The 22,426-nt window shown below is 60.4% G+C and overlaps 1 protein-coding gene across 1 annotated transcript in view; it reads left to right on the top strand.

Moving 5' to 3' along the window:
- Window positions 1–22,426, top strand: part of SPTBN5 (spectrin beta, non-erythrocytic 5) — a 46,174-nt gene that overhangs the window by 17,543 nt on the left and 6,205 nt on the right. Inside the window, 37 exon segments of the mRNA XM_053928966.1 lie at window positions 198–297; window positions 1,025–1,195; window positions 1,692–1,856; window positions 2,306–2,520; window positions 2,914–3,100; window positions 3,329–3,529; window positions 3,753–3,869; window positions 4,887–5,044; window positions 5,429–5,564; window positions 5,823–5,968; window positions 6,671–6,785; window positions 6,888–6,998; window positions 7,197–7,376; window positions 8,449–8,652; window positions 8,826–8,975; window positions 9,190–9,294; window positions 9,699–9,866; window positions 10,395–10,544; window positions 10,681–10,872; window positions 11,024–11,119; window positions 12,795–12,910; window positions 12,994–13,108; window positions 13,810–13,923; window positions 14,127–14,248; window positions 14,479–14,641; window positions 14,848–15,036; window positions 15,311–15,388; window positions 16,055–16,227; window positions 18,014–18,104; window positions 18,254–18,400; window positions 18,969–19,106; window positions 19,179–19,435; window positions 19,606–19,792; window positions 20,010–20,222; window positions 20,637–20,833; window positions 20,950–21,154; window positions 21,400–21,594. Coding sequence (XP_053784941.1) covers window positions 198–297; window positions 1,025–1,195; window positions 1,692–1,856; window positions 2,306–2,520; window positions 2,914–3,100; window positions 3,329–3,529; window positions 3,753–3,869; window positions 4,887–5,044; window positions 5,429–5,564; window positions 5,823–5,968; window positions 6,671–6,785; window positions 6,888–6,998; window positions 7,197–7,376; window positions 8,449–8,652; window positions 8,826–8,975; window positions 9,190–9,294; window positions 9,699–9,866; window positions 10,395–10,544; window positions 10,681–10,872; window positions 11,024–11,119; window positions 12,795–12,910; window positions 12,994–13,108; window positions 13,810–13,923; window positions 14,127–14,248; window positions 14,479–14,641; window positions 14,848–15,036; window positions 15,311–15,388; window positions 16,055–16,227; window positions 18,014–18,104; window positions 18,254–18,400; window positions 18,969–19,106; window positions 19,179–19,435; window positions 19,606–19,792; window positions 20,010–20,222; window positions 20,637–20,833; window positions 20,950–21,154; window positions 21,400–21,594 — 5,767 coding nt within the window.

Genomic DNA, 22,426 nt, shown 5'->3' with positions numbered 1-22,426 from the left:
GTGAGCACAGGCCTATCTGGGAAGCACCCTTTCTGTCTCAGTCTACCAGCCTGTTGCGCTGAGGCTGTGAGAGTGGGTGGAGAGTACGCACTGGGGTGGGGACGAGTAACCTGGGCTGTGATGGGCTGACCTTTGGGGTGGGCCTCAGGCATTGGGGAGCCTCCCCACACCCTCCCCGACCTCCACCTGCCCTCCAGAGTCAGAGAGCAGCTGCAGAGTGTGCAGGCCCGGTGGACCAGGGTCCAGGAGAAGAGCGATCAGAGGAGACGGCAGCTGCTGGCTTCCCTCCAGCTCCAGGTGAGGGCCAGCCCAGGCGCGTGAGCAGTGCCCAGGTCCACCGCTGCACAATCAGCTGTATGCCATGCAGAGCGCTTCACTGTTTACCAGGCACTTACCCGCCCACACGTTACGGCAGCGACTTTCATAGTGCCCCCGTGAGACAGGTGTTAGGGCTCTGAGTATTCCAGATGAGGGAAAACTGAGGCTGAAGCTGCACTGCTCAGAGGTGGGACTAGGTTCAAAGTCTTGCATAAGCCCTTCACCCTCCCTCACCAGCTACTCCCCTTCCCCATCATTTCTGGCCACACTCTAGGCTCTCGCATGAGACATGGGCACCAGCTACAGACCTCAGCTCTGACATATTTGCCCCGCTGCCCGCAGGGGCTCAGAGCCGGCCAGTCCACAGGACCCCCGGAGCTTGTGCCTGTTTGGAGAGAGATGACCGTGTGTGATCTGATGTGGGCTGGACTGGTGGGGCCTGAGCAGGCTCTCCTCCTCGCTGGGCAGCGGGCACCGTGGGACCCAGGCCCTGAATCCCCCGGTCTCCTATTGTTTTCCCTGAGACATTTCCCGCCCAGGCTCAGTTTTCCTGTCCCAACTTGGGAGCAGTAACCCCAGGCCCCACTTCTCTTGGGCCCTAGGATTGGCTGTCAGTTCTGCTCTTCCCATGGAGGTCCCCTAACCCCTATCTCAGACGGCTGCACCCTGGGTCCGGGAGACCTACCCTCTCTCGGTTCTCGGGCAGGAATGGAAGCAGAATGTGGCTGAACTGATGCTGTGGATGGAGGAGAAGGGGCTGATGGTGGTGGATGAGGCCTCCCCGGAGCCCGGCAACACCCTGCGGAAACTCAAGTGGCACGAAAAGGCTGAGCGGGAGCTGCTGGCCGCCCATGGACACATGGAGGGCCTGCGGCAGGTGGGGGCCTAGATGGAGGGTGCAGGGCCTGCTTGTCTTCACACTCCCTGCCCAGCTGCGTGGCATGTTTTCACGGAACATGCTCCCTGAAGGAAGAATCAACCTCAGTTACCACACAATTAGGATTGTCCCGCTTCCTCCTTCACTCAGCTGGGCACTTCCTGGGCTGCGCCCCCAAACCAGCCCAGTAAGCTGCTATTGTCCCTTCCCCCAACTCTCTGGAACAGCATGGGGCCGGCCTCCTCCACCTGAACAAGGCCCTTCCCCACCACCAGCTGGGTGCCTGCTCCCCTTGTGCTGCTTGTGGGTGCTGGAGGAAAGCTCTGCCACCTCTGCCCAAAGCTTCGGGGCCATACCAATTGCTTGAACCCTTGCAGCCTGTAGAATGCAGCTTGTGGCCAGCCACCCCCCACCTCTGCCCCCGGGGTCCAGCTGCTGTGGCTGATCATGGTACCAACAGCTCAGCAAGACTCCCTGGGCCCTTGTGTCCGCGCAGGTTGGGATAAAGCTATTGAGCAGTGAGCCCTGTGCTCAGGAGGACGTGCAGGCCAGGCTTCGGGGCCTGAGCAGCAAGTGGGAAGAATTGAACCACAAGGTGGCAGCGCATGGGGAGCAGCTCCAGCAAGCTAAGCAGCAGGACCAGCTCCGGGGGCTAGTACAGGTCCGCTGAAGACGGGGGAGCCGGGCAGGGGAGGCTGGGCTGGGCTGGGCTGGGCACAGGCACGGCAGGGTGTGAAGAGGAGGAGCCTGGGTGTTTTGCTGACTCTAGAGCGGCCTTGGGAAGTCCTGCATCCTTGGACGCCTCTGCCCTGTGGGCCTGGCTTGACTCACCAGGAGGCCAACCCAGGATTGTCTCCTGTGCGCCCAGTGTGTGGTTAATATAGTTTGAGTCTCCCAGGGAGGAAGAAGCGTGAAGGGACAGGGTGTTCGTGAGGTTCTGGGGTAACATTTGGGCACTGCTGGCGAGGGGTGGAACTGTCAGGGACAGAGGTCCCCAGGAGGTCCCTGGTGAATCCAGTGTGCTCCCAGCACCCAGTCTTAGAGCCCAAGAAGGGCTACTTGCTAGCCTGTGTGTGGAGAGCCAAATGCAGCACCATCACCCCTCCCCAGGACGCCAAGGATAAGGTAGAGCGGCTGGAGGTCGCTCTGCAGAGTGCGGAAACAGGGCAGGACCTGAGCTCCTGCAGGAGGCTGCAGAAACAGCACCGCCAGCTGGAGGGCGAGAGCCAGGCCCTGGCCAGCCAGATAGCCTTCCTCCTCTCCCAGGCCCACTGGGTGGCCAGTTCCCAGCCCATCACGGAGGAGACCCGAAAGTACCTCCAAAGGTGCTCACCTGCTCACTCTGTCCTTACCCCACTGTGTGTGACCCTCCCGTGAGCACATGAGGGCGCTTCCACCCCGTGAGCCCAGTGGGGCGGCACTGGAGGACCTGAAGTTGTCCAAATCCTTGTCTGTTATGCGTGGAATCATTCTGGGGGTAGGAGGGTCAGAGACCCCAACTCTGCATCCCAAGCACCCCACAGCCTGTGAAGTCAGAGGGGTTGCCTAGGTGGGAGGTTGAGCCCTGGGCCCTCTCCAGCTGTGTCCACTGCCCCCCTCCATCAAAGGAAGCTTTCCCCCACCCTGTTCCGCATGGGTCCCTGGCTGAGCCAAGGAGAGCACTAAAGGCTTGTTCTCGCGTGTTCCCGACCTCTTTCATCTCTTCTGCCTCTGCCCAGGTTAAAGTCCCTGCAGGGACACCTGGCCACCCGGCGCCTGCAGCTACAGGCCTCGGTTGAGCTGTGCCAGTTCTGCCACCTGACCACCACGGAGCTCACGTGGGTAGCTGAGCACATGCCCAGCATGAGCCCCGCCCGCTCCACCAAGCGCTTGGACGATGCCCAGAGCCTCTGCCACATGCATGAGGTAACAGCCCCTCTTTCTCGCAGGACCTACGGTGTCTTATTCCCAGCCCTTAGAAGCTCTGCTGCTATGTAGGCTGTCCCTATTTCCAAATCTCTGTCCCCAGATATTCTCTGCCTGGGAGTTTTGCCACAAATGGGCCTGGAGCCATATCTAAGGCTCTGTCCTGGGTACCCTGTGGCTGAGGGAACCTGGAGACAACAGCCCCTTCCCTGTGGTATTCCATGGCAGAATCTCCGAGCGGAGCTGAAAGTCCACCAGGGACGGGTGCTGCAGGTGTTGGGCTCTGGCAGGAGCCTCGCAGCCTCAGGGCACCCCCAAGCTCAGCGCGTGGCGCAGCAGTGCCAGGAACTGGAAGGCCGCTGGGCAGAGCTGGAGCAGGCGTGTGAAGCACAAGCCCGGGGCCTTCAGCAGGCTGTCGCTCTCCAGCAGGTAGGACGCCGAGAGCACAGGGTCAGGGAGAGAGTAAAAGTCAGGCAGGCTCCGTGAATGAGCTCTGCTGGCCCTGGGACTCTCGGGGAGGTGGGCCAGTGGTGAGGGCTCGGGGCCAGGACCTGGCTGGTCCCCGGATGGGCACAGAAGCCTCTTTGTACTGGCTGCTGGAGACGGTGGAGGGCCCTAAGATCATCAAGGTGAGTTAGACTGTTCTTGGCAGTATTTTCTAGATTTGTCAGAGCTTGAGGACAGGGTGGCAGAGAAGTGGGCGCTGGTGAGGAGCCAGGACCACGGCGGAGATGAGGCAGCCACCATGCGGCTCATCGAGAAGCACCAGGTACCGTGTCCCGAGTGCCCCCTGCACATTCTGGACTCGGGCAATGACGGGCCATGATGAAAGGGTCTGCCACATGCCCAAAGGGCGCTTCCTACTTCTTGGAGGCACAGAGCCCTGCTTTTTCTTCCTGAAGACACTGCCAGTCCCCTCCCTACCCCGCACAAACCCTACAGGGCCCCTGCCCCTCTCCGGTGCTCCCCTTCTTCACCGGCAGCCCCTGTGAAGGACCCTTCCCCTCCAGCCTCCCTACTAGGCTACATCCATGACCCCAGGCCTTCCCTGCCTTCTTTTCTTGCTTCCTCTCCTCCCCCTGCACCTTTCTCCTCCCTTGGGGTCACTTGTTCCAGCCCTTTCCTCGTCTTCCACAGCGTTCTTCCTCCCATACGTTAAATATCCCCCTCTGAGTTAGCCAAACGTCCTTCCTGAGAGCCCCCTCCCCACACCAGCACACCCCGACTGAAAGGAGGGAGGCCTGGAACCCCCTTCCTCCTGGGATCAGGCTCTGAGGGCCACACAGGCCCCAAAGCCTAGACCAAAGCCATCCTGGTTCTTATTGTCATTGAATCGTCCCCTTGTCTGGTCAGTTTTTCTGCACAGCCCTAGCGGTCAGTGTTTCAGTGTCTCATGTGTGACTGAGGACTTCCCATGAGCCACTCCTGGGGACACGCCCAGAGCCAGCCTCATGCCTGGCTTAGCCCTCCCCATCTCTTACACTGCAAGGTTGGGGGCTGGCGCCATGCCTTCTATGCCCTCCCTTCTTTGGCCCCGGTTACCCAGCGGTCACCCTCACCTGCTAGACAGTGAGCCCTGGGAGGGCACAGACCACGCCTTCACTGTTATGGAACAGGAAAGACTCCATCGTTATTGGATAGGTGGGCAATGGGTGCATGGGTACACAAGTGGAGGTGAGGAGAAGAGGGGTGTGTAATCAGTGGGTGACTGGATGGGAGGTGGGCAGGTGGGTAGATGAATGAGTCACCCAGTCTGAGCCTGGCGTGGATACCTGTGTGCCCGCAGGCCCTGCAGCAGGAGCTGGCCCTTTACTGGAGCACCATGGAGAAGCTTGACCAGAGGGCCCAGGTCCTTGAAGACCCTGAGGCCCCTGAGCGGCTGGGTGTGGTGCAGGAGAGGGTCCGGGAGCGGCTTCGGGCACTGCAGGAGTTGGCAGCCACACGGTGAGGGGCACTGTACCCCTCCAGATACGGGAGGCTCAGCCACAGTTGACTGTTCCCCTGCCACAACCCTGCGCTGAAGGAGCCCACAGCCCCCTCCTGTAGAGCTGTGCCAGATGAGTCTTTGCTGTGTGCTGCTTAGCCCTTTCCATAGTTTCCACAGTGAGGGCCCGCTGGGCAGGAACGTGCACCCCAGCTCCGAGCTCTTCCCCCAGCCACATACTCACCTGGCCTGCACCAGCCTATGTTTACCTCCCCCTGAATCTGGAGCCGCAGGCTTGGGCGGAGAACATAAATAACCTCCTTCAATGCACCCCTCTGGATGGGCCAGCTGTCCCCAGGAGGCTAGGCAGCCAACTTCTGGGGAACTACAAGCTATCCCTACAGGGACCGGGAGCTAGAGGGGACCTTGAGGCTGCATGAGTTCACAAGGGAAGCCAAGGAGCTGCGGAGCTGGCTGGCCAGTCGGACGCAGGTGGCCAGGGGCGGAGAAGGCCTCGGAGAAGACCACCAGTGTGTCCTAGTGAGAAGGGGGCGGGACAGGGAGGAGCCTGGGGTGGAACACTGGGTGTGAGGGGCCCGTGGGGCCAGGCTGGGCTGTGTGGGGAAGGGGCTGCGGGAGTTATGGGCCCTGGCTGAGGACACACCTTTGAGCAGAGTGGGCGGGTGCTGCGGCCCCCCAACCCCACATTGCTCAGCCATCACCGAGATGCCTCCCGTCCCAGGCGCTTGCTGCCTTGCCAGCTGAGCCACCGTTACTCATTCCCTTCCTTCTCCTTAGCACCTCTGTACCAAGTTTGCAAAGTTTCAACACCAAGTGGAGATGGGCCGCCAGCAGATGGCCACCTGCCAGCGACTGGTGGCGAGCCTGCTGGAGTGTGGCCACAGCACCGCCCCCTGGGCCCAGCAGATGCTGCAGGATCTGCAGTGAGTGCCCAGCAGGCAGGCCACGGGCGGGCAGGCCCTGGAGTGTCAGGGGAGGTGGTGGTGCACTCTGAGGGCCACGTGGCTCTACCTGCCCACAGTCTACAGAGGGGCTGGCTCCCCGGAAGCTGACCCTGACACAGGGCAGGCTGGGCGTGCGGGTTCCAGAACCCTGCCCAGACCTCCGGGGCACTTTTCCAAAACTCCAGCTCCCAAGACCTGGAGGAGTTGAGGGAAGACGATGCCCCCTATCGGGTCTGGACCCACCCCCAGCCCACATGCTTCAAGGCAAGGCCATAACCCTCAGCACAGAGCGGGGCCTGGCAGGGGCCTGGGGGCTCAGTGAGAGTTTGCAGAGTAAGTGAGGAATGGGCCCTGCCCTGCCCTTGAGTGTTTGTAATCTGATTGACTTACTGAGACTGGAGCACAGAGATAGAAGAGGTGCCACAAAGCCCAGAAACCAATTATGTGCTGGGTGTGACAGCAGCAAAAGCCTGAATTCAGAGTAAAGCTGGAAAGACAAGCTCCAGGGCAGCAGGCTTGAAGCAGGGCCAGAGGCAGGGGAGGGTGTTAAGAAGGGGAGCTTTAGGGCATCCTGGATGCGCCTAGACAGGAGAAGGTCCGGCTCTGTGAGACTAGCAAGGAGACAGATTTGGAGCTGGGCGAAGGCTGATTTCCTGCTTGGTCTCCCACTGCCTGGCGCAGGGCTGCCTGGGTGGAGCTGTGGGAGCTGACCCAGGACCGAGGTCAGCAGCTCCAAGATGCCAAGATCACCCTCAAAGTTCACAGAGATTTGGCAGAAACCCTCACGCACATCCAGGTGTGAGCTCAGGGGGAGGAAGGGGTTCTTTCTGGCAGGGATCCAACCCAGGCTCGCTGCCCTACCCTCCCTTCCTGATCCCTGGCTGTCTCCTCTCCTCAGGAGAAAACCACAAGCCTCCCCAGTGATGTGGCCCAGGACCTGCGTGGGGTGGAGGCCCAGCTGAAGAGACACAAGGGGCTGGAGTGTGAACTCATGGGCACTGAGCAGCAGGTGAGCCCAGGCCTGGCTGCCTCTCCCACTCAGGCCCGCCCAGCCTCTCCTCTAGATTTTCCACACTCCCTCGGGACCTCCGGTTGGGCCCACTGTGCTCCGAAGGGCGTGGCCCAAGGGCGGGTCTGTGTGATGAGCTGGCCCTCAGCCTCTGGGAGGACATGACCCTTCCCTGCCTATGCCCTGCCCTGCCCCCAGCTGCAGGAACTGCTGGAGGCTGCAGGCACCACGCAGAAGCTGGGCCCTGAGCCTCAGGCCCAGGCAGTGCAGCAGAGGCAGCAGGCTCTGGTGCAGGCCTGGGAGGCCCTGAAGCTACGCATGGAGCAGCGCAGGGCGCAGCTGGAGCAGGCATGCCTCCTGGCCCGTTTCCACACAGAGGTCAGGGTGCCCCCCTCGGGCTGTGTGTGTGTTGTGCGTGTGTGTGTTGCACCATGCATGCGTGCACACTTATGAGACCCTCTAGATCCAGAGAGAAAAAGGACACAAGCCCGGGTGTACGTCTGGCTGTTCAGAGAGCTGAGCTCATGGGCTGTGGCAGTGACCCCTTAGGTCTGAGTTAACGCCAACCCAGGTGAGTGACAGGAAGTCAGGAGTCAAAGGTCCCAGTCAGGGCTTGGGGGTGATAATGGCCCAGGAAAGCCCATAACTGGAGGCTCAGAGGATCCAGACAATAGGCTCTGGGTCAGCCAGCGTCTGTCTAACATCCGTTTCACTCTCTGTGAGGCAGGAGCTGCAGGTGGAGAGAGGAGGGTGACAGAGAAGCCGCTGTGTGTGTGAGCAGGCGTCCCTGCCTCATTGTGCCTGTCGGCAGGGCCGAGCCTGATGTCCAAGAGTCAGGTTGGGGCAGTGGGCTCTGGCGTGGGACAGACCTCCCAGGAGTCCCCATGTCCAATGCCTCGTGACCAGAAAGCCCAAACTAAGACACTGCCACAGAGCTTGGATTCAGGGATCCAATTCTACCACCTTCAAGGGGTGTGGGCGCCTCACCCTGGGTTGGTAGCCTGCTTGCACGTGCCTAGAGTTTACAGAGCCCTTCCGCACACCTCATGCCATTTACCCTTTGTCACTACGAAATGAAGTGTTTGGACAAGGACCCCAGGTCCCTGCGAGCTCTAACTCTGTGTGTGTGCGTGACTCGACAAAGCTCGGTTTGCTCGCACCGGCAATCCAGAAGACGAGGCGAGCAGCGCAATGTCCAAGTGCAGGGTGGGGATGAGCCTTGGTGAGGGCAACGACAAGGCTGGGCCGGACATGGGGAAATGAGGGCATCTGGGAGGGTTGGGTGGGATGGTAAGGGAGGGACCAGGTGACAAAGGGCCCCGAGTCTCACCGGAGACCATGCTCCGGGACAGCCCAGGCTGCTGCGCTGTGTGAGTACCTCAGAGCCCGGTTCTCTGCTGCCCAGCCAAGCCCTTACCCGGCTCTCTCCCTCCATCTCCCTGGGATTCAGGTGCAAAGCTACACATCCTGGGCGGACAGTGTGTGGCGGAAGCTGCAGGTGGAGGAGAGCTCCCAGGAGGCCAGCAGTGGCCCCGTAAAGCTCGACGCCCACCAACAGCTTCGGGCAGAGCTAGAGGCCAAGGAGGAGCTGTACCAGCGGACCACCCAGCTGGGTCAGCAGGCACTTCTGGCCGCCAGGGCCCCTGTCAAGGAGGTGGGCCCCCTCTCCTGGCTGCCCCCACCTACTCTGACCTAGCCAGAGCCCGAGCCCCTTGTGCCCTGCCCTGCTTGCCAGGCCGGCCTCTCCTCGGAGGCTTCCCTCGGAACCCACTTCCCTCTTGTCCGTGTGGCTGCCCCCAGTGCAGAGTCCCACATGCCTGTCCCCAGGTCTGGGAAGGGCTGCGAGCCCTACAGGACCAGCGGGAGCGGGTGTTCCAGGCCTGGGGGCAGGAGCAGGAGAGGCTGCAGACCACGCACCAGGAGCAGCTCTTCCTCAGGAAGTGTGGCCACCTGGATGAGATCCTCACGGCCCAGGAGGCAGGTGCCTTCACCCCACAACACATACCCGCATGTCCCCTCTTCTCACAGCCCCCCTCCCTGACTCACTCCCGTGCTTCCCCTGGCATTTTCCCTGAGACAGAGCACAGAGGCCGCGTTCTGCCTCCATGCAGATGGCCGCAAAGGGGTGTGATGGGGCTGACTGTGTGGGCAGTCCCTGACAGCCTCTCTTCCTTCCCACGGGCTGGTCCAGGAATCCCTGAGGACCAGTGCCCTGGGGAGCTCGGTGGAAGAGGTGGAGCGGCTGATCTGCAAGCATGAGATCTTCCAGAAGGTGCTGACTGCCCAAGATGAGAAGGTAATGGGCTCAGAGAGTCCTGGGCTTCATCAGAGTTGGTGGGGGAAGAAGGAGTCTGGGAACTTTGGAGTCCTGAATCGGGGGCACAGGGTCCTTGGTGAGTAACCAGGGCAATGCTGTTACGGGGGGTGACCTGTGGGGCTAGGGGTGCATGGTGGGGGCTGGCTGAGCAGAGTTGACCAGGAGGCTCATGAAGGAGCCTTGGATGGGGTGGGCCACACTGCAAGGACAGGGAGTCCCTTGGCCCCATATCATGTGGTCACTGGGTCCTGGCTTACTGGGAGGCTCAGCCAGCCCTAAGTCAGCCCTAGGCCACGCAGGCCTGAGGGAAGGCCCTCCCTGTGGGCCAGCCCCTGCTCCAGCCTCACCGGCAGGGAGAACAGCAGTCTGTGCCCCGCCCACAGGAGGCAGCTCTGTGTGAGCAGGCAGAGACCCTCCGGGGCCCCAGGGTACAGGACCGGCTCCACGCAGTGCTGGAGCATCGGGCCCGAGTGAAGGAACTGGCTGAGTCCCGGAGACAGGCCCTGCACGCCTCCCTACAGATGGCTGGCTTCACCAGGGTCGCGACCCAGGTCAGAGGGCAGCCCCATCCCAGTGCCTTCCGTTTGGGCCACATTTTACAGTTTACAGATGACATTCACCTCCCTGGGCTCATTCGGCCTTCATGACAACCCTGTAGTGAGGAGTCTGGAGAGTTCAGTGGCTCTCCCAGAGGCCAGGCTAGAGCCCGGAATATTTGATTCAAAGACTCTCTGTGCGAACCCCACTGCATCCTCAGCTCTGGCAGGGCCAGGACAAAGAGCTCAGGGAAGAGCGCAGAGCAGTCCAGGGCATGAGAGCAGGAGAGCCTCGTCTCCCACATAAAGCCCTACCCAAGCCCCCTTTCTGTGGTGGGGGCGGGGCGGGTGCCAGGGGGCCTGGGGCAGGTCTTCCTGGGCCAGAACTATTGGTTCTCATTTACCAGGCTCTACCCAGTCCTGCCCTTGGGGCCTGCAGTTGCTGCCTGGGCCCAGCTGAGGGTGGGTGGGTGGGTGGGCAGGACATCTCTGTGGACAGAGGCAGTATCAGCGTCATGGGGTTCGTGTTGCCACCGCCGCCAGGCCGAGGACTGGATCCAGGAGAAGGTTCAGAGACTGGGAGAGCCGCTCCCTCCTGGGGATCTGAAAGATAAGCTGAGGCACCTGCAGAAACACCAGGCCTTCCAGGCTGAGGTCCAGGCCCATGAGGAGGTCATAATTTCTGTCTTCAAGGTAACAGCCAGCCCTGCCCCAAAGTTGGACCTCAGGGTGGCCTGCAGGAAAGGCCTTAGGAAGGGGGGGCCTGTGATGAGAGAAAGCAGGAGGAAGGGTGACAGGCAAGATCTTCCGGTGTCCCCTTCTTCTCCAGGAGGGAGAGACTCTCCTGGCCCAGGGCCACCCTCAAGCAGGAGAAGTCTCCCAGAGGCTGCAGGTGCTGCAAGGGCACTGGGAGAAGCTGAGGCAGGCGGTGGTGCTCCGGGGCCAGGACCTGGAGGACATGCAGAACTTCCTGGGGTTCCTGCAGAGAGTAGACCTTTGTGAGGCCTGGATCCAGGAGATGGTGAGGCCCCAGCTGGGCAGGGCTTGGGGGAGTCCCAGGCCTGCAGCCCCCACTTCTCTGAGAGGGGGAGCCCCAGCAGCTAGGCGGCAGGGACTGGGTGCCCCAAGGCTGCTGCTCAGAGTACTACCCTCCCAACCCCACGCCTCCACAGGAGGTGACGGTGAACGTCGGTGACCTGGGACACAGCCGTGAGCACTGCCTGCAGCTCCTCAAACGGCTCCGAGGGTTCCGAGGAGTCTGGGCTGGGGTAAGGGTCCTGCAGGGGGGAGGTCAGCCAGCACACACACCCTTCCCCCGCACTGGGAAATACAGCTCAGAGTACTGACCGCGCGTGGGCTCTGGAGCCAGGTATGGGCTCAAGTGGCAGCGCCACACTGACTGCCTGTAAGTGCTTAGCCAGGCTCCCAAACCTTAGTCTCTTTACCTTTAAAATGGGTTTAGCCCTGGCTGGTGTGTATGCGTGGACTGAGTGCCGGCCTGCAAACCAAAGGGTCACTGGTTCAATTCCCAGTCAGGGCACACGCCTGGGTTGCTGGCCAGGTCCCTAGTAGGGGCCATAAAAGGCAGCCACACATTGATGTTTCTCTCCCTCTCTTTCTCCCTCCCTTCCCCTCTCTCTAAAAAAAAGTAAAATTATAAAAATAAACAAAATGGGTTAATACCTACCTCATAGGCAAGAGAGCCTGTGTGTGTGGTGGAGCCCATGCAAATCTGTCATGTAACAAAACTACGTGGCGCTACACCTCCCCCAGCACACACCCCAGGTGAGCACGTGAACAGACAATGAACTCTGTAGTCTGGTTAGCAGACCAATGCTCAGTTCCTGGTTTTCATACTGTTCTGTAGACCTGTAGGTTATCACCAATCAGGGAAGAGTACACAGGGCTTTTCTACCCTATTGTACTTTTGCAATTTCCCACGCATCTATAATTATTTCAAAGTGGAAAATAAACGAATTCAAGAAAGCACGTGGGCCTGGGTGTGGTGGATAATCGATAACCGCCTTCAGTGCCGCAGCAGCTCCCACTCCCCGCCCCCCCGCTCCCCTCCCCACACATCGATTTCTCCTTTGCGGGACAGAGGAAAGACCTTGGACATGTATACTCACAACCAGATGTGCTAACCTCATGCCCTGGTGTAAGTACAGATGATTGTTCTAAAGGGCTGCAGAGCCGTAAGCTGAGCTATCTGTTGCTAACAGTGGAGTTTCCCAGCCACTGTACCAGATGCCAGTAGAAACAGCAGTAGACTCCGGAAGGAGCTGGGCTCCAATCCCAGCTCTGCCGCCCTCTGGCCACATTAGCCTCTGAGCTCTGCTCTGGCCTCTATGAAAAGAGAGAGATCCCTTTGCTGCCCACCTCATCTGTGATCCTTCATGGGGAAGTGCTTTGGAAATTTCACAAGCTGTACAAAGGCAAGGCACTTTAACTAGGAGCAGCAAGCATGCGGTCCCACCCACCATCAGGGACCACTCCCTATGCACCTGCAAGCCCCACTGGAGTCTGATTTATAGCAGCCTCAGCCCAGTGACTCCCCAGGGTGGGGCACCCTGCCCCAGCAGGCCCAAACTCACCATTCCATTTCACCCCTCACTTTGCTTTTCTTACCCCAACAATCTATGTTTTTAACTTTAAAGCTTCTGCTAATCTGTGTGCATCCATCCCCCCAATCCTGTCGGGTACTGACTCGGCGAGAGTGTGTTTGCAGCCTTAGAGACGACTCTGGGGCTGCAGGCTCCTAGTGCCTCTTGCTCACTGCACCTGGGATGGGGCGGCCACAGCAGAGGAAGCGGCTGCCTTCACTTCCCAGACGAGCTGCTCTTTGTACTCTCTCGGGCCCAAGCAGACCCTCTAAGTGACACCTGCAGCACAAAGAAGGGGCTCAGGGTGGCTGGTGCCAGCACCTCCCCTTCACCCCTGCAGGACACAGTGGATGACACCCGAATCAGGGACATCAATGACTCGTCACTGCATTTCAAGAACCAGGACCCTGAGCAAGTCAGGGCCATCTGCCAGCGGCGACGCCAGCTCAACAGCAGGCCAGTCCCGAGATCAGGAAGCCGTGGACCAGGAGAGGGGGCTAGAGGGTCACCTCAGACTCACCTCACATCCTCTCTGCCAGGTGGCACAATTTCCATGGCAACCTGCTCCGGTACCAGCAGCGGCTTGAAGGTGCCCTGGAGATACACACATTGTCCTGCGAGCTGGACGTTGTCATGGAGCAGGTCAAGGAGAAGGTAAGTGGTCAAAGAGCAAATGCAGCCCGGGAGTGACTGCCGGCTCCAGGTCCTGCCCCTTGCCCACCTCTCCTCTCCAGCTGGGGTACTTGGACGGTCTGTCAGGGGGTCTCAGCACCATCTCTGGACTGTAGAAGCCCCCACTGCAGTCTTGGAGGCCAGCCCACCTGGATCCTTTTGCCCCCTGAAGCACAGTGAGTGCGAAGGCCAGACCTCCACCCCAGGGTTTCCTCTGCTGTCCCTGAGCAAGCTCAGAGCCCGTGGGGTGTGGGCACCAGGATTGTGTCTGCCACGGCAGAGAAGCTCAGGCCGAACGCTGCCAGGGGCGGAAGTGAAGTTGCTGTGGGCAGCCTGAGAAGCCCCGTGCGAAAGAGACCGCTCTCACTTCTCTGACTCAGCCTCAGCCGGGCCTGGCTATCCACGCTCAGTTCCCCCAGAAGAGGGGGAGTCACAAGACACCCTGCATGTGGCAGCCCCTCACAGCCGGCAGCCACTGCCTCAGAGGGAACCCCCACCTCACATCTCTCCTCAGAACTTTCCTCCTTCGCAAAAGGAAGGGGCCTCCACCAGCCCCACGGAGGCCACTGGAAGGGAGTCACGCTGGATGCTTGCTTTCTGCACAGAATGCTGCTGCCAGTGGCCCCCTGCAGTGGGGGAGCTGCTAGAGGAAGGCCAAGCCCTCATCTCCCCATTCCTCCCAGGCGGCCCAGGTCTGGGCCCTGGACTGCGGGAAGGATCTGGAGAGTGTGCAGAGGCTACTGTGGAGGCACGAGACGTTGGAGCAGGAAGTGGGCCTCGTCCAGGCCCAGGTGGAGGTATGCAGCTGGGTGTGGAGGTGGACCCAGGGTACCTCCTCTGTGGGACCCCGGGAAGGCATGCCCAGGACAAGGGGTGTTTGGGACCTCGAGAGCAGCCAGGCCCACTCAGCTGTTACTCCTGCAGGGGCCTCCTATAGTCAGTGCTCCCCTGAGTAAAACCTGCCTCCCCGGCCCGGCCCCTGACCCTGCTTCCCCCACAGTCCCTAGACAGTGAGGTGGGCCGCCTCTGCCAGAGAAGTCCCCAGGCAGCCCACAGCCTCAGCTGCAAGCAGCAGGAGATGGTGGACAGCTGGGTGCAGCTCCGGAGCAGGGCCCAGAAGCGGTATGAACCCTCACTGCCCTTGCGGACCCACCCCTCAGTCCCCATACTTCCCTTTGGCCCCAGTTTCCCCTGAGAATCTTTCTCTATCCTTCAAATACCCGGCTGTATTGTTACTCCACTGATCCCCAGCCCCTGGGCCCGTCTCTGGCTGAGGGGATTCAGGGACAGAAGGCCCTGGTAGGCTCGGGGAAGCGGGGCTCAGAGGACAAGCTGATGAACCCTACGGGCAGGAGAGAGTCACTGGATGCCTCGCACCGAGCTCAGAAACTACAGGCAATGCTGGGGGAGCTGCGGGCCTGGGCCCGGGGCCTGCGGGCTGACATGGACACCTGGAGCGCCCCCTGCAGCCCTGCAGAGGCCCGGCGCATGTTGGAGGAGCACTGGGAGCGAAGGGTGAGTGGCTGAGATCCTGGGCCTTTCCTGGGATCTCACCTCCTCTCTGTCCTCTCCCTTTCTGTGACTCCAACTGTCTCTTGGGTCCTTTCCCCATCCCCTGCCTCTGCCTTGCCCCTCTTCCACCCCACCCCTCAGCCGTCTCCCACCTCTCCTCCATCCCTGATAGTCTCAGCCTCTGGGACCTGAGTCCAGTCCTGTTACAGGCTGAGCTGGACTCCCGAACAGACAGCATAAGCCTGGTCCGGAGCACGGGGCAGCATCTGCTTGCAGCTGGGCACCCGTCCAACCCTGACCTCCACCAGGCCCTGGCTGGCTTAGACCAAGAGCTGAATGGCCTGGAAGATACCTGGCGTGAGCACCAGCTTCAGCTGCAGCAGGCTTTGGAGCTACAGGTAGGCACCTCCATCCTGCCCCCTCCCACTGGGGCCGGTACTAACCCCACCACCCCTAATCAAAGCCAAAGCCAAAGCCAGAGAGGCAGCTGTGCCAGAGCCCCTTCCCACCACTCACCACCCAGCTTGCTGACAAGTCTTGCCTGCTGTGGACCCATTCGGCTGAGCCAGGCCCCAGGTCCCTGGTTTCTCCACTGGACCACAAACAGGTTCATGCCACCTGCAGTTGCTGGGCCCTCTGCTCACTTCCTCTTGCCTTTCCCTTTCCTACCAGTTATTTCTGAGCTCTGTGGAGCAGATGGAAAGTTGGCTCTGCAGCCAGGAAGCGTGCCCAGCCAGTGAGGCTCTGGGGGTAGGTGCCTGGCAGGAATGAGGGAGGGTTTGCCAGAGCAGTGTTAAGAATCAAACCAGCCAGAGCTGCCTGAGCTCCCCAGGCCAGGGGGCCCTCCCCTCCTCAGCCTCATCAGTCACTGAGAAGTCACTCACCCACCCATATGAGCAGCTCAGGTACACTGGAGGGGGCCCACCCAGAATGCGGAGGGAGCTCAGAGCATGGGTGTGTGGCCCTCAGCCCATTCTTGCCTTCTTCCCACCCCCTCCCTGCTCTGCTCTGCTCACTTCCTTACACCCAGATGTTTGCTTTTCCAACCCTTGTCTCAACCCCTGTGTCAGGCGGGCCTGGGTCCTGGGAAACCTCCGAGAAACGTCGGGGGCTAGCCCATCCTGTGCTGGGGTGCCTTACTGGGACTGCAGAGTGGGGGAGATGCTCCTGTTCTGCAACAAGTTCCACCTGCCCTGGAAATTCTGGCACTTAGGCCCTACCGCACCTTCCACCTTTGCTGGCTGGTAATAACAGCCCTAAAGCCAAATACAGCCGCGAGGGCTTAGAGGCGTGTGTTTGGGCACAGCACTCACCGTGAGGGTGTGTTTGGTAGGATGGCTGTACGTGGGAAGCAGAGAGCTTGGGATGGGCTGGGGGAAGCCCCAAGGATGGTATCGGCCTCCCTGATCCCACCAGGACCCCTTGGCCAATGTGGAGACCCTCCTGTGGAAGCACAAGGCGCTGGAGCGGGGCCTGGAGGCACGGGCAGCAAAGATCAGTGCACTAGAAGCCACAGCCCACAGCCTGCACCGGGCTGGGTACCCAGAGGCCCAGAGCGCCCTAGCCCGGTGCCAGGCCATGCTCCTCAGGTACCTCTGGCTCTGGGGCTGAGCGAAGTCGAGGGTGGGCTGGTGTGGATGTGGGGCCCCCTGCTCTTCCCTTCCTGCCCTTCCACTCCTGGCCCAGGATCATCAGCCTTTCCCAATGGCCGGTCGACGTCTGGTGCCAGGGCCCCACCTCTCCCGGCCCTGCACTGAGGCAGCCCGTTACTGATGTCAAGCAGCATGTGGTCATTTGGCTGAAATCAGGGGGAGTTTTACAAGGAAACGTACTGGGCGACCAGGAGAGAAACAACCAAATGGAATGACGGTACCTGAGCACCACGGTTAAGCATCAGGCCTGCAGAGCCAGGCAGTCCTGAGTTCCTTGCTGCCCACTCATGGGGAGACGGGGCAGACTCCTCACGGAGTCTGGGCTCTCCTACATGGGGACAGCAATACCTGCCCCTTAGGGCTGTATGTGGGTAGAAAAGGTAGCCTTGATGTCTTAGCTTGGTGCCAGGCACTCGGGCAGGTGGACAGATATTGTTTTTATGTTCATTTCACTGAAACTGACCCAGTTTATACGACACCAGGTTCCACCTATTCTCTTCACTAAAGCCCATCTGGTTCAGCAGCCTCACCCAGCTCCTCAGACTTTTAGATGAAGGCAGATTCGGGCCAAAGCCTGGGTCCCAGACGGGCATGGCTCACACACAGTGTTTGTGTGCCTTGTGCAGGCAGGGTGAGGTGAGCTGCCCCCTCTGCCTCCTGGTAAGTGGACCCCTACCTGGAAACCCTGGGGTCTCTGATTGACAGGTGGCAAACTCTATCAACACGCCTTCTGCCCCACGAGCTGGTTCCTGGCAGGCCTTGCTGCCCCCTGCCCCCCCAGGATTCCGGCAGTCCCTCAGGTGGTTGTGCTCAGTCAGGCCTCCCCATCCCCCGGGCCCACCCTTGGCGGCCCCAGCAGAGGAGACAAAGTGGAACACTCACGCCAGGGTGGAGGCTCTGCCGGTGTGAGGCGTAGGCAGGCCCCAGGGTGAGGGAGGAGATTAGAATTGCTTTTCCTATTTTTTATTGATCTAATTTCTATTTTTGTGCATATGGCAAAGTACTTAACACATTGGTACAGAGGTACATACATATATAAAGCAACTATCTAGATACGTGAACGCACATGCACACAAATACATAATATTTGGGAGGTGCCTGCTCAAAACATTCTTACGAATAGCAGTTCATGGTCAAAGGCTGTTTAGACACCGTCCTGGTCCGCTCAGGCTGCTGTAACCAAATAGCCCAGGCTGGATGGCTTCAACAGCAACAGGTTATTTTCTCCCATTTCTGGAGGCTGGAAGTCCTAGACCAAGATGCTGGCGGGGTTGATCCCTCCCGAGGCCTCTGTGCTGGGCCTACAGAGGGCATCCTCAGTGGTCCCTGTGTGTGTTCCTGTGTTCCTACGTCATAGTGTATTAGCACCCACCCAAACAACCTCATTTTAATGTAACTACCTCTTAAAAGAGCCTGTCTTCAAACAAAGTCACATTCTGAGGGGCTGGGGGTTAAGACTTCAGCATAAGAATCTGGGTACCGGCAGGGCTGTGGGGAGATACAGCCCATAACAGCCACTACAAACGAGGAGATAGCATGTGTCTCTGTTTCAAAGGAAACCTGAGATTCAGAGTACATATTGGAACCCTAGAAAGGCTGTCCTGGGCTGGCAGGGCACCCAAACGCACATGCGTCTGCATGCGCATGTGCCCGCTCCTCCCACCATAGTAGCTCCAGGGCCTGGTGGGCAGACCTGCGGGCACCTGAGACCATCCTTCTGCAGGAAAGACGCCCTCCTGGAGCAAGCCCGGACCCAGCGCCGCCAACTACAGGAGCTCCAGCAGCTGCAGCCTTTCCTGCAGGATGCCCACGAGGTTCCCCCTCGTTGGGGTGGGAAGTGATTGTGGGCGGGGGAAGGAGTTGCCCACGCCCCCCAGAGGCCACCCTTCCTCGGGGCAGCCCAGAGATTAGGGGGGAGAGGAGAGCCCTAGGCAGTGGTACCTGGCCATCCCTGTGTGTCTAGGTGGCCACATGGCTCAGAGAGAAGAACTTGGTGGCCCTGGAAGAGGGCCCAGGGGACCCCACCATGCTGCAGGCACAGCTACGGGAGCAGCAGACTCTCCAGGCCGAGCTGCGCGCCAGCGTCCACCAACAGCAGAGGCTGCAGCTGGTCAGCCCCGGGGTGCAACAGGGGACCATGGGATGGTGGCGGCCCAGAGCCCGGGCAGTGGCTCTGAATCATAGCAATGGGTGGCCCATGTTCATGGAGTGCTTTCTGGGTGAAGGCACCCTGCCAGGTTCCAAAGGCAGTGAGAAACCATGGCTTCCTTGGGCGCCCTCTCCAAAAACGGTGCCTTTGCAACAATGTCAAAGGTAGTACTTTGACAGGCTGGTTTTTAAAACTATGTGGAAGTATTTTAGAAGACACAGGGCACAGCCAGCGTCCCGGAGTCAAGTGTGGCACCTTGTAAATGTGCCCTCTCCTGCCCACAGAGTGCAGGCCCCGCCCCCAGGCTGGCTCCCTCTGATATAAGGTGCCCTGCTAAGTATTTTAAGTGCTTTATGTCATTTAAACAAATGACTTTATTATCTCAATGAAATGGACAAGGCTAGTACGTTCAGAGAGGTTAAGGAACTTGCCCAAGATCACATAGCCAGCACAGAGAGATTGCAACCACAGGGCTGGTGGGGGCGCCGGCCTAAGTGCCCTGGCCCCAGCAGTCCATGTGTGGCTGTAGGAGGGGCAGAGGCTGCTGCAGGGGGGCCACCCGGCCTCGGAGACCATCCAGGAGCGCTTGCAGGAGCTGGGAGACCTCTGGGGCGAGCTGCAGGCCAACTGCCAGAGGAAGGCAGCCAAGCTGCAGGAGGCCTGTGAGGTGAGGCCTGCGGGCTATGGAGCAGGCCACCTGGGGCACCAGACCTCTCCCCTCACATCCATTCTGCCCCAGGCCCTGCGTCTGCGGAGGAGTGCGGAGGAACTAGAGAGCTGGCTGGAGTCTGTGGAGGTCGAGCTGAGCACTCCCACCAGGAACCAGGACCAGCCTGCCCTGGAGGAGCTCCTGGGGGCTCAGGGAGAGCTGGAGACAACAGTGGGCCAAAAGGCCAGGCAGGCTCAGGTGCTGCTGGGCCAGGCCCAGGCCTTTACACAGGAAGGCTGCTGCCTCGCCCAAGATGTGGAAGAGCAGGCCCAGCAGCTGCTTCAGAGGTAGATCTGCCTATACCCATCCTCCTTGATCTCCTCCTTCCTGTCCCCCAGCTCATCTTCCCAGGGCTTCCCCCTGCCTTTGGTAAGGGGCACAGAGTGAGGGAGCAATGTGCCACCATCTACCCTAATGCTGATGAGCACTGTGCCTGCCTCACCCTCTACTGTGGCAGGTTCGAGAGCCTGCGGGAGCCCCTGCGGGAGCGCAGGGCAGCCCTGGAGGCCCAGAGCCTGCTCTGGCAGTTCTGCAGGGATGCTGAGGAGGAGATGGCCTGGGTGCAGGAGAAGCTGCCCCTGGTAGACACCCAGGACGACGGCCAGAGCCTGAGCACCCTGTGGCTCCTGCAGGAGAAGCACCAGGTGTGGGCCCACCCCACCAATCCACGAAGGAAATGGCACTGGAGCCGACCAGGAGCTAGACCTCTGGGGGCTTCTGGGCACCCTGGATTCTGTGTTAGGAGGACAAGGAACTCCTTGGGGACAAGTCTGTGGGGTCCCAGGAGGCTTCAGGCATGACGCTGGGGTCTCCAGCAGTATGCCCAGTAGCAGCCCCGGTGCGGTTCCCCCTCCTCCATAGAACCTGGAATGTGAGATGAGCAGCCACGAGGCGCTGATCCAGGCCGTGGTGGGCACGGGGCACAAGCTGGTGCAGGCCGGGCACTTTGCCGCCCATGATGTGGCTGCCCAGATGCAGCAGCTGGAGGACGCCATGGGCCGCCTACGGGCAGGGGCCGCGCAGCGGCGGCAGCGACTGCAGCAGGCTCGGGAAGCCCAGCAGTTCCTGATGGAGGTGAGGGCAAAGGTGGAGTACAGAGGGCTGGGGTGAGCCCCGCGGGGGGCTCCCAGCTCTGTGCATCTCCACCAGGTGGTCCCTAGCCCTCAAGCTCTCCCCTCTGTGTGTTTCGAGGAAAACAGACCACTGAGTGTGGTTTGGTTTTGCTATTTCTTCTAAAGCACATCTGAGTGATTCTCAGTCAATGCTGTACCTGGAATCTTTAAGAAATGCTGATACCCAGGTTCCATTCTGGACCAAATCAGAATCTTTTCAGGGTGAGAGCCAGGCGTAGGGTGTTTTCAAAGCTCTCAGGTTATTCTAGCATGCAGCCAGACTGAGAACTGTTCTCAATCCTGAGGCGTGAACCCTAAGTGGGGAGCCCTGGCGGGCATCACCCCAGGAAAACCATGCTCCTCTGTGTCACTCCAGCTTCTGGAGGCGGAATCCTGGCTGGCAGAACAGAGCTGTGTCCTGGACATCGAGGACATGGGCCAGAGTGCCAAGGCCGCCCAGGCCTCTCTGCGGCGGCTGGAGGCCACCAGGAGAGACCTGGAGGGATTCGGCAGACGCTTGGAGAGACTTCAGCAGACAGCAGCCCTCCTGGAGAGCAGGCAGAACCCAGAAAGGTGGGTGGGAGCCAGGCCCATCCAGGGAAGAGCAGGGAGGGGCACTCGGGCCGAGGCGCACAAGCCTGGTTCGCCTGTGAGGAAAGGCTCCAGCCGGCTTGTCCTTCGTGCCACAGCCCCGAGGTGCTGGCCCGGATGAGGGCCGTGAGGGAAGCGCACTCAGGGCTGCTGCAGAGAGCGGTCGGCAGGGGGCAGCGCCTACAGGAGCAGCTGCAGCTCCACCAGCTGGAGCGAGAGGCCCTGCTCCTCGATACCTGGCTGGCCAGCAAGGTGGCCACTGCTGAGTCTCAGGACTATGGACAGGACCTGGAGTCCATCACGGTGAGTCAGTCCTGAGCAAACTTGGGGGAAGAGTGCATTGAGGCTGAGAAAGGGAAAGGAGGTGTGCCTCTGGGGAGGAGAGGGTGTGAGCAGAAGGGGAATGGGGACCCCTGGGCTCTGGGAGACCCTTCAGTTCTAGAGCCTGAGCCCAGGACTTCAGCATCTCAGACAGTGCCAAGCCTTTTGTGAGCTTCCAGAGTAGCGGGACACCACCAGCAGAGTGACCCGGGCCTCTGCCCTCGCAGGTGCTGGAAGAGAAGTTCAGTGCCTTCAGAGAAGAAGTCCAGGCCCTGGGACAGGCCAAGGTGCAGGCCCTGAGGGAGCTGGCTGGCAGCCTGGAATGCATAGCACCCAGGTGCTGTCCCCAGATTCAAGTCCATTGGAGTCGCATAGAGGCCACTTGGGAGAAGCTGGACAGGGCAATAAAAGCCCGCACAGAGGTAGAGGCCACAGGCCAGGGAGGGCCGAGAGGCGGGGCCATCTGTGCCTTTAAGGTGGGCCAGGACCCAGCAAGCCCGCCCGGGGGCGTGTGCACATGTGTGTGTGTGCCTATGTGTGTGAGTGTGCAGGAAGGTGGCTGCCTCTAACTCCCAGCACTGAGCAGGTCAGGAGTCTCCAAGCCTCCTGCCCCTGCCTTCTCCATGGTTCCTGCTCGTGCGGTTTGTGCCGCCAAGGAAAAACAGACCACTCGTCTGGCCAGCTTCTGCCCCCGCCACGGCCCCTGAACACAGGCTTCGGGGGTTTTTTGTTAAATCATTTTTCATTGCAATTCCATTACAATGTCCCAGTTGTCCCAGTTTTTCCCTCCCCTGCCCATCCCACCCCCACTTCCACAGTCAGTTCCCGCCTCGTCCACGTCTGTGGGTCGTCCATGCATGTTCTTCGTCCAGTCCCTTCCCCTTCAGACGCATGTCTTGTCGGTCTCCGCTCCATAACCACACTCACTCAACTGGGCGCGACACGCAACAGACGCTCCTTCACTCCACGCGTCCACTCTTTTCATCTCAGTGGTCTGAGGGGGTTGGACGCCCCCTAGGATGTAGGGGTTCCCCACAACCTAGCTCCCGGGTGCAGCCGGTGATTTCTGTAACAGCAGACCAGCTCCTGGAGCCCCTGACAGGCCCCACAGCCCCAAGGTACCATCTCCCAGGGTCTGTGCCAGAGCATCCCCCGGAGCTGACCCTTTCCTCTCAGCCGGACGGATGCCCCCAAGCAGCCTCCCCCTGGAGTGGACTCATCCCGCCTGCTTCAGAGCCTCCATCTCTGCCTTCT

Source organism: Desmodus rotundus, chromosome 7 (assembly GCF_022682495.2).
Source record: "Desmodus rotundus isolate HL8 chromosome 7, HLdesRot8A.1, whole genome shotgun sequence".
In the NCBI taxonomy this organism is placed as follows: Eukaryota; Metazoa; Chordata; class Mammalia; order Chiroptera; family Phyllostomidae; genus Desmodus; species Desmodus rotundus.
Note: the sequence above shows the minus strand (reverse complement) of the source record. Positions and strands in the feature narration are given on the sequence as shown.